Source organism: Orycteropus afer, unplaced genomic scaffold, assembly GCF_000298275.1.
Source record: "Orycteropus afer afer isolate SDZICR_OR568_19922 unplaced genomic scaffold, OryAfe1.0 scaffold00318, whole genome shotgun sequence".
Taxonomy (NCBI): Eukaryota; Metazoa; Chordata; class Mammalia; order Tubulidentata; family Orycteropodidae; genus Orycteropus; species Orycteropus afer.
In genome coordinates, this window is record NW_006921905.1 from 621,134 (window position 1) to 632,600 (window position 11,467).

The 11,467-nt window shown below is 38.0% G+C and overlaps 1 protein-coding gene across 1 annotated transcript in view; it reads right to left on the minus strand.

Moving 5' to 3' along the window:
* LOC103206450 (cytochrome P450 2J2-like) overlaps window positions 1-5,195 on the minus strand; it is a 55,477-nt gene extending 50,282 nt beyond the window's left edge. Inside the window, exon 1 of the mRNA XM_007951906.1 lies at window positions 4,986-5,195. Coding sequence (XP_007950097.1) covers window positions 4,986-5,195 — 210 coding nt within the window. The remainder of the gene's footprint in view (window positions 1-4,985) is intronic.
* Between the last annotated feature and the right edge of the window lie 6,272 nt (window positions 5,196-11,467).

Consider the following 11,467-nt stretch of genomic DNA (forward strand, 5'->3'; position numbering starts at 1 on the left):
ATATATATGAATATAGTTGTGCATGCAGTTTCAGGGGTTCACCAGTACCCTGGGGGCACACAGACTCCTGTTAAGAATCCCAATTTCACATGTATTTTTTGGGGGATATACTAGATTTCTGAGAACAATCTGGAAGAATAAAATTCAAGCACAATCCATTGTTTTCATGAGTTGGTTGAGTTACCAATTTCCTTTTCACTTTGCTATGCTATTAAAATAAATAAACAAATAAATAAATAACCCACTGCCATTGAATTGATCATAGCGATCCTGTTGAGTTTCCAAATCTGTAAATCTTGCCTTATGATTCTCCTATGGATTATCCTTCTAGTGTGTTTGAACTGCAGCAACCAAATGCCTTACCCCCTAGTCTACTAGAGCTCCCCGGATAGGAGTTCTTCCTAAATGGAGACAATTCAACGATCAATATGACATGGTGTTGTCCTAAAATACCAAAATCTCTTGGGGGAGGCTGACTGTGCAGAGAACTGTAACACATAAGAGAAGATGACATATGCTATAACTCAGGTCCACTACTCGTCTATCAGTTTGTTGTACTCTGGTAGTTTGGAGGCTATGCCACAGGTTTCATATACCAGCAGAATCACCCATTGTGGACAGGTTTCAACAGAGCTTCCTGACTAAGACAGACTTAGAAGAAGGAAGAGAACATCCACTTCTCAAAGTACTGTCCAGTGAAAACCTTATGAATAGCAGTGAAACACTGTCTGATATATTACTGGAAAACTTTATAAATAGCCCTGAGTTGTTTGAGATACTACCAGAAGATGAGGCCCTCAGGTCATAAAGCACTCAAATTAAGACTGGGGAAAAGTTACCACATTGGAGTAGAATCAACTTTAATGACATGCATGGAGTAAAGCTTTCAGGACCTTCATTTGCTGATGTGGCACAACTCAAAATTGAAAGAAACACCTGCCAACATCCATTAATAATTGGAATATGGAATGTACAAAGTATGAATCTAGGAAAATGGCAAGTTGTCAAAAATGAAATGGAACTCATAAAGATCAGTATCGTAGGCATTAGTGAGCTGAAATGGACTGGTTTTGGCCATTTGGAATCAGACAAACATATGATCTACTATATTGGGAATGACAAATTGAAGAGGAATGGCATGAAATTCATGATCACAAAAAAATGTTTCAAGATATATCCTGAAGTACAATGCTGTCAGTGATATGATAATATCCATTATTATGGATATGAGAAGACTTCCTAGACAAGAGCATACTTTTCACTGTACATCTTTAAACAATTCATTATATAAAGAAACAAATAATATATAGTAAGGGAATACTGAGTGTACCATAACTGTCAGAAGAAGGAACAAATCAGTCCTGAAAGAAGTAAAGCTGGAATGTTCCTTAGAAGTGATGAAGATCAGTTAACACTACTATTACTCAAATTTATGCACCAACCAACAAAGCCAAAGATGAGGAAATTGAAGATTTTTACCAACTTCTGCAGTTTGAAATTGACCAAACATGCAATCTAGGTGTATTGATTATTACTGATGATTGGAATGCAAAAGTTGGAAACTGCTAGTTGGAAAATGTAAAATTGGTAAGACAAATGATGCTGGAAATCACATGACAGAATTTTGCAAGACCAACAACTTATTCATTGCAAATACTTTTTTCAGTAACATAAATGGTTGCTATACAAGGGGACCTCACCAGATGGTATATACATGAATCAGATCAACTACATCTGTGGAACAAGGTGATGGAGAAGTTCAATATCTTCAGCCAAGATGAGACCAGGAGTTGATTGTGGAACAGACCATCAATTGCTCCTATGCAAGTTCAAGTTGAAGCTGAAGACAATTAAAACCAGCCCATGAGAGTCAAAATATGACCTCGATTACATCTCACTTGAATTTAGAGACCATCTCAAGAACAGATTTGATGCATTGAGCACCAATGATTGAAAACCAGACGAATTGTGGGATGACATCAGAACAAGGGGATACTAGATGGTTTTAAATCAGGAAAGGTGTGTGTCAGGGTTGTATCCTTTCAAAATATTTATTCAAGAAGAACCTAACATCAGAATTGGAGGGAGACTCATTAACGACCTGCAATATGCATATGAACACAACTTTGCTTGCTGAAAGTGAAGATGATTTAAAGCTCTTACTGATGAATATCAAAGACTACAGTCTGAAGTATGGATTATACCCTGACATAAAGAAAATGAAAATCCTCACAACTGGACCAATAAGCAGCATCATGATAAATGGAGAAAAGATTGAAATTGTCAAAGGTTTCATTTTACTTGGATCCATAATCAACATCCATGGAAGCAGCAATCAAGAAACCAGATGTCTTATTGCACTGGGCAATTCTGTGCAAAAGACCTCTTTAAAGTTTTGGAGAGCAAAGATATCATTTTGAAGCCTAAGGTGAGTCTGAACAAAGTCATGGTGTTTTCAGTTGCCTCATTTGCATGTGAAAGCTGGACAATGAATAAGGAAGACTGAAGAAGAGTTGCTGCTTTTGATTATGGTGTTGGCGCAGAATACTGAATGTACCATAACTTCCAGAAGAAGGAACAAATCAGTCCTGAAAGAAGTACAGCTGGAATGTTCCTTAAAAGTGAGAATGGACAAACTTCATCTCACCTAGTTTGGTCATGTTGTCAGAAGGGACCATTCCTTGGAGAAGAATATCATGCTTGGTAAAGAAGGTTGGGCAATCTATTTTGGTAGTGATAATGCCTTGGAAACCCAAGGAGGGGTCGCTATGAATCAGGTCCGACTCAATGGCAAATAACAACAACTACAAAGTAGAGGGTCAGTGAAAAAGGGGAAGACCCTCAGTGAGATAGACTGACACAGTGGCTGCAAGGATGGGCTCAAGTATATCAAGGATTTGTGGGGATGGCACATGACTGGGCAGTGTTTCATTTTGCTGCATACTGGGTCACTGTGAGTTGGAGTCCACTTGACGGCACCTAACAACAATATACCAATTTAAGGAGATTAGCAAAATGAATTTAAAAAGATAATTTAACTATAAGTTGTCTATAGGAACCTCATTTGAATATAATGATAAAGAGATTAAAAGTAAAAGAATGGATAAACATGTAGCATGCAAATTATAATCAAATAAGAGAAGAAATGACTAGATTGCAAGTGGCTCTATCAATATTAGATAGAGTAGTGTTCAGAGCGATGAAAATCACAAAGGACAAAGGGTACATTACGTAATGATGTAAAGGTCAATTCAGCAAGAAGACATAACAATCTTAAATGTCCATGCCCCAGAGAACAGAGCTGCCAAATACCTGAAGGAAAAACTGATAACTAAATGGAGAAATAGATAAATCCACAAATACAGTTCAAGACTTCAACACCCTCTCTCAGTAATTAATAGAGTCAGTAGATTAAAAAGACAGCAAAGAATGGTCATGGGAGACATCAAGCTCAATTGGCATAATATACTACACAAAAACATTGTTCTACATCCTTCTTTGGTGAGTAACAACTGGGATCTTAAAAGTTTTCAAGCAGTCATCTAAGATGCTACAATTAGTCTCTTCTCACCTGGAACAAATGAAGAAAATCAGACTCATGGAAACAATTAACCCAAGACTAGTGGACCATGCAAACCTCATCCTACATGACCCTAAGACCAGGACTAGATGGCACCTGGCTACCACTATCAACTACTTGGAAAGGGATCAGTATAGGAGATTCTGGGGAGAGTGGGAGAAAAATGTAGAACAATACTGAAAATCATGAAAAAGGGCCAGGCTTCTGGTCTGATAGTGACTGGTGAAACCCCCAAGACTATGGTCCCTAGATGCTCTTCAGGTCTAGAATTGAACTCACTCTCCTGTCTTCCAGCCAAACATTAGACTGGCGTATAAGGTGAACATTTACACCTGGTAGATACATTCCCTAGAACAACCAACCACAGGAGATTAGAAGGGCAGTAGTTACACAGGAAGATAGCTCAGAGGCAGGAATGCATAGGAAAGGACACAGGGAAAAGGTAACCACAGGGAGGAGTGGGAAGAGAGTTGTTAAATTAATGGGGATTGCAATCAATGTCATGAAAAAAATATGTAAACTATTGTATGGAAAATGAATGTGCTCTGTAAACATTCACCCAAATCACAATAAAAATTAAAGAAGAAGAAGAAAGTTAAGGAACACAGCATGCCTAAACCAAACAAACAAACAAACAAAAAAAACCAAACTCAATGCCATCTAGTTGGTTCCAACTCATAGCGACCCCCATTGGGTTTCTGAGGCAGCAAATCTTTATGGAAGTAGATTGCCCCATTTGCCTTTGCGAAGTGGCTGATGGATTTGAACCCCCAACCTTCCGGTTAGGAGTCAAATGCCCTAGGCACTACGCCACTAGAGCTCCTAATCATATATGAATAATTTATGATACTTCACCCATTTTACAAAGAGCAGGAAGAATCATGCTAGTTGACTGGTGAGGAAAACAAGGCTCAAAGAGTTTACCCAGATTACTGGAATTAGCCGCAGAACCAGAAAACCCTGCTCCACTCAAACAAAACAAAACAAAACAAAAAACAAAAAACCTGCCGCACATTGAGTCCATCTTACTCATAGTGACGCTACAGCACAGAGTAGAACTCCCCATAGGGTTTTCAAGGCTGTAATGTTTGTTGAAGCAGGCAACCATATCTTTCTTTCGGAATCTGCTGGTGAGTTCGAATCATAACTGAGCTGAAGGCTCCTTCAGCTTCTCCCACAACCAAACAAAACTTCCACAACCAAACAAAACTCACTGCCATCTAGTTGATTTCGCCTCATTGTGGCCCCCATTGGTTTTCTGAGGCGGTAAACCTTTACGAAAGTAGATCGCCCAGTCTGCCTTCTCGGTTAGCTGTCAAGTGTCTTATTCACTACGCCACCGCTTCCTCTAGTTCCCCGGAATACCCCTTCAGGACCAGTACCAGGACCCTTCGCCCGCTCATACCCGCTGAAACGCCAGGGGCGTCCCTTCAAAGTCCAGTGGAATGAAGTTGCCAATGAACGGCAGCCTTGGCGGCCCCGGTGGGTAGTTTTTTGGGCGCCGCCTTTTCAGGAAATCAACAAAGAACAAAAAGGTGACCGCACCCAGCAAGAAAGCCTGGAGATGGAACCCTGCCCAGAGGGTAGCCGCCAGGGAGCCCAGAGCCGCGAGCATGGCTGGGATGCGGGTCTACCCTTCTGCTGGATAAGCGGGCTGTGGTCGCTGCTCAGACTTGTGGCTTCCAGCACCGCCCAGTCCCCCACCACGCCCCGCCCCTTTCCCAACAGTGTCCCTCCACCCCCTGCATCTCCCCGGCCCCTATTGCACCGCCCCCGGCCTTTCCCAGCTGCACCGCCCCTTAGGGGACAGTTCAGGGTGGAGCTTGGCAGGGTCTAGGCGCTGGATTCTTAAGAGAACCCGCACAAACTCCCGGGAGATGGCCTTGGAAAAGCGAAGGGTGTTAGCATTTTTCTTTTCTCTCTAGTTAGAAAACTCATCTTTCTCGGAAAGCTTTGGCGCTCTGGGGTTTACGGCTTTAATCCATCTCAGAGAGCACCACAGGCACCTTGAACTCCTTCTCAGAGTTCACCCAATGATTGGAATCGTGCCCATTCTACAGTCGTTGTAACAGCAGCGCCTAACATTGCTGGGGATCTTAGTATGTGCCAGAAAGCATGCTCACCTCGTTGCATAATTACCTCATCCTGACAAAATGATGAGGGAAACCATCTTGTTAGCCTAGTTTTGCAGTTGAAAGAACTGACATACAGAACAGTTAAGTACTCATTAAGTGGGAAAAAATGAATCCAGCTGTCTTAACATCTCACAGTGTTATTACCAGATTAAACGAGGTCCTGTATTTGAAAAGTGTTTTGAGATTAAAAAGCACGGTATCAAAGCTTCCAGCATTGACCCTAGGCGCTTATTTGTTGAAGGAATGTGTACCAATAAAATGGGATGAAGTACTCACTGATATGTCCTACAACACGGATGAATCTTGATAACATTATGCTAAGTGACAACCCAGAAACAAAAAGCCATATATAGTTATGATTCCATTGATACGAAATGTCCAGAATAAGTGATTATCTGTAGATACAAAAATTAAATTAGTGTTTGCCTGGGATTGGAGTGGGTGTTGGGGTTGGGTGGGGATAGGAGTGATTGCTAAAGATTATGGGATATTTTCTAAAATTTTGAAAATTCTCACAATTACCCAGCAATTCTACTCTTAAGCATAACTTTGAGCTTATGTGTACCAAGGTACATGCTGAAGAATGTTCACTGTTTTTTTTTTTTGTACAGTCTCATGTAAAATAAACCAAATTCCATCATCAGTAAAATGGGTAAGTCAGTTATTGTAGAGTCACAACATACTATAAAGCTATAAAAATGAATAAACAAAAGCTACATGTAGTAACATGAATGAATCTTATAAAAATAAAATTGAATAAAGAAATAAGGCATAAAATAATACATTCTCTAGGATTCCATTTACATTTTTCATATTGATCTTGGAGAGTTTGAGGAAGGCTGAAATAGCAGGCTGAAGGGGCCCCTCACTGAAAATTACAAAAACCCTCACAAGCTAACAGATTTTCAAATAAATAGTATAGCCAGCCTTTTTTTTTCTCTACAGGTGCTGAGTTTTTAGATTTACTATTCCCAATTTTGTATTCTTTGAAGCATAACTCTTTTCTGCAATTAGTTTCAGTTGAGAACCGTAGCCTATGAACCTAGATGACACTGAGGAAAGAGACACCAAGCCTGGGAACAACCAAGATAAAGAAGAAAACAAAGATATCCCTGGCAGCTGTTGGGCCAAGAGGCCTGAAGATGGCCACTCCCATACTCTCCCCCTGGTAGAATTTATTTCTTTAGGCAGGTGTGGTGAACTGAAAGATGATTCTCCAGACCATGGATGGTTTTTATCACTGACTAGAAGAACAGAGAGGTCACCAAGCAACAGCAACTCAACCCAATAACAAGAAGGAAACATCAGCATTGCTTAAATCCTCCTCCCCCTCAGCCCAATCCCCTGTAAAAACCCTAACAGTTCCCCAGGTGGGGGAGACAGACATTTTGGAGAAATGATTCTCACTGTCTCCTTGGGTATCGATACTCAATAAACCTTTTGCTTTCTCTCTTCGATCCGTTGTGATTATTGGCTCTTCACAACAGGGGGTAAGTATTTTGTTTTCCTACAAGTTTTTAATATATTTTGGATTCAAGTACTTTGTTTAGTTATTTACAGTCTTTTTTTTTTTTTTTTGGTAAGTAGTTCATATACCCTTAACAATAAATTTTACCCCCTGTTTGTTGAGTGCAGAGTTTCTCTCTTTTTTTTTTCCCATTCATGTATTCTAAACACTTCTAATTTTCCATCTATTTGATCTATCAGGGTTTTTTTTTTCCCATCTATTTCTCACAACAACCTTGTACACACACACACACAGCATATATATAGATACATAATGATAAAGATATAAAGACATAGATATATAATCACTCACTGCCATTAAGTCGGATCTGACTCATAGTGACCCCTCCTTGGGTTTCCAAGGCAGTATCACTCTGGAATAGATCTCCCAATCTTCCCCCTTCTGGTGAGCAGTCAAGTGCCTTAGGCACTACACTATCAGAGCTCCCAAATTGAAACATAGTAAGAGCTATATAAGATTTTTTTTCCTATTTTTGTTATTAATCTTTGCATTCTATATTTCTAGGACCACTTCAGATATTAGGAAAAGAAGTTCTTTGTAATATGAGTTGGAAACACTATTCCCAGTTTTTTTTTTTTTTTTTAACCTGTTTGACATAAAGTATAATTGACATACGATAAAACTGACCCATTGTAGGATCATAGTTCTAAGAACTCTGACAAACACCTATCATCATCTAACCACCACCAAAATAAGGATCTGGAATATCTGGAATAAACCACCCAAAGTTCCTTCAATGCAGCTTGTGTTCAGTCTCCTACAGCCATCCAGTCCATTGGAAACACTGGTCTGATTTCTGTTATTATAATCTTTCCTTTTATAGAATGTCCCAAAAATGGAATTATATTTGACCTGTTGTTGTTAGGTGCCATCAAGTCAGTTCCAATGCATAGTGACCCCATGTACAACAGAACAAAACACTGCCCAGTCCTGCACCACCCTCACAATCCTTGATATGTTTGAACCCATTGTTGCAGCCACTGTGTCAGTCCATCTCATTGAGAGTCTTCCCCTTTTTCACTGACATAATACTTTACCAAGTATGATATCCAGGGAAAATTCCCTTCTGACAACATGACCAAATTACGAGAGACGAAATGTGTCCACTGTTACCTCTGCGTACATTCTGGCTGCACTTCCTCCAGAACACATTTGCTCTTCTGGCAGCCCATGGTATTAGCTGTATTTTAAGGCCAACACTGTAATTCAAAGGCATCAACTCTTCTTTTGTCTTCCTTATTCATTACCTAGCTTTCACAGGCATATGAGGCAATTGAAACTACCATGGGTTGGGTCAGGCTTACTTTAGTCTTCAAAGTGACATCGTTGCTCCTTAAAACCTTAAAGAGGTCTTTTGCAGCAGATTTGCCCAGTGCAATATATTGTACATAGTCTTTAAAACAAATAGGTCTGGATAAAGCTGAAGCTTCACTCTTCCTCATTTTTAAATTAAGATACAATCTACATATAGTAACATTCACCCTTTTTTGTGTCATTTCTTTAAGACTTATAAAATATTCTTAGAGTCATATAACTATCATCAAAGTCAAGATATAGAAGAACCCCGTCACTCCCTTCCGCAAACGCCCACTCTATAGACAACCCTTTTCTTGGCAACCATTCATCTGTTTTCTGTCCCTACAAAACTGCCTTTGTTGGAATGTCATAAAAATGGAATCATACTGTATGTGGACTTTTCAGTCTATATGCCTTCATTTAGCATAAAGCATTTGAAATTTATTCCCACTGTTACTGATAAAAGCAGTTCATTCTTTTTTGTCACTGGAGAGTATTGTACTGTATGAATATGCAATTTATATATACATTGTCCTATTGAGGAATCTTTGTGTTTTCAAGTTTGAAGTTTACAAAATAAAATAAATACTTGTGTATAGGATTGTGTGTGAAAATGTTTTTATTGTATTTGGGTAAATACTTAGGAGTGAGGCTGCTAGGTTTATGGCTTATGTATGTTAAACTATACATATATATATATATATATATATATACACATATATATATATACACACACACACGCACATTTGCACATGTATACAGGGAGCTCTGGTGGTGCAGTGCCTAAGGCATTTGACTACACACACACACACACACACAGACACACACACATATATATATATATACAAAAAACTTGCCAAATTGTTTTTAAAAGTGGTTGTACCATTTGCATTCCCACCTACAACGTAGGCAATACCAGCTGGCTTATTTTCTCTCTAACCTTTAACTTAATGAGGTGTTTTTTTGTTTGTTTGTGTTTGTTTTTTTAACTGTGAGTAGTGGCATCTGTTAGGTATGTAGTGGTATCTCATCATGGGGTTAATTTTCTTTTCCCTGATGATGAATGATGTTGACATTCTTTTTATGTGCTTATTTGCCATCTGTGTATATCTTCTTTGGTGATGTGTCTGTTCTAATCTTTTGCTCATTTTAAATTGGGTTTGTTTTCTTATCAAGCTTTGATAGTTCATTATATATTCTGGACACAAGTCTTTTGTTAATATGTAATTTGCAAATATTTTCTCCTAATTTGAGGCTTATTTTTACATTCTATTAACAATATTTTTCAAAGAGCAGAAGTTTTAATTTTCAGTAAGCCTGGTTTATCTTTTTTTTTTTTTCTTTTTTGGATTATGCATTTGGTGTCATATCAAAAAATCTTTGCCTAACCCACGGTCACAAAGATTGTCTCCTATCTTTTCTTCTAAAAGATTTATAGTTTTAAGTTTTACATTTAGGTCTATAATCATTTCAAGCTAACTTTTATATATGGTGCAAGATATGAGTTGTGGCTCTTTTTTTCAGATGCAATAAGCAGTTGTTTCAACACTGTTTGTTGAAAAGATTATCATTTCTCCATTGATTTACCTTGCCATTTGTGTCAAAAATCAATTGGCCATAAGCACTCTATTCTGTTATATTGATCTCTACATCTATCCTTTAACCAATTCAACACTAACTTGATCAAGTATAATAACTTCCAATTGGCTCTTTTTCAAAATTTTTCTATTTTGTGTTTTCCTTTTTCATAAAAAAATATTTCAGAATCAGTTTGTCAATATCTGCAAAGAATCCTTCTACAATAACTCCTTTTATTTTGATTTGGATGTATGTTTAAAGAGTAAGTTGGTTTTCTATCCAACAAGTCATATACATTTTGTTTTGTGACATTCATTGCAATCCCTACAATAAACAGCACTCTTCCAACTTTCTCCTTGTTTCTAATTTCCCTTCATCTTTGTTTCTGTTCCTTCCTGCCTTCTTAGCTTTATCTATGGGCAAATGCTTTTTTTTTTTTAACTATTATTGTGGTGAAAACATATACAACAACACATTCCCAACATAACAACTTCCTCAGGGACACTGATGACATTTCTCATGTTGTACCACCATTATTAGTTTCCTTTTCCAAAATATTCCACCACCATTAGCATAAACTCAATGTCCCACAAACATAAGCTTCCCCTTTCTGCCTCCCTCCTACCCCTGGTAAGCAAGAATAATCTTTGGTATATATATATTTACTATATATATTACTATATATTTATATTTTATATATATATATATTTATATATAATATATATATACACTATATATATATATATAAGCTCTGATAGCATAGTACCTAAGGCAGTTGACTGCTAACCAGCAGTCTGGCAGTTTAAACCCACCAGCCACTTGGAAGGAAGATGGGGTAATCTACTTCCATAGTGATACTGCCTTGGAAACCCAAGGAGGGGTTGCTGTGAGTCAGGTACGACTTGACGGCACATAAAAACAACAACAACACAAGAGTATGTTTATTTATTTAGCATTTTTAAAAAAAATTTATTGTGCTTTGGGTGCAAATTTACAAAGCAAAATTTGTTTTACATTCAACTGTTTGTGTACATTTGATTTCATGCCCCAATTACCATCCCCGACCATAACAAACTCTCCTCCCCAATACAAAAAAGTATTGATATTTTTACAATGTTCAATCTTCCTATCCATGAGCATGGTATATTCTTCCATTTATGTAGATCTCTTAAGGTTTCCTGAAGTAGTGTTTTGTAGTTTTCCTTGTATAGGCCTTTTGTGTCACTGGTAAGATTTATTCCCAAATATTTTATTTTTTTTGGTAGCTCTTGTAAATGATATTGATATTCTTATTTCATTTTCAGCAATCTCTTGCTGGTGTAGAAGAATCCAACCAATTTTTGCATGTTG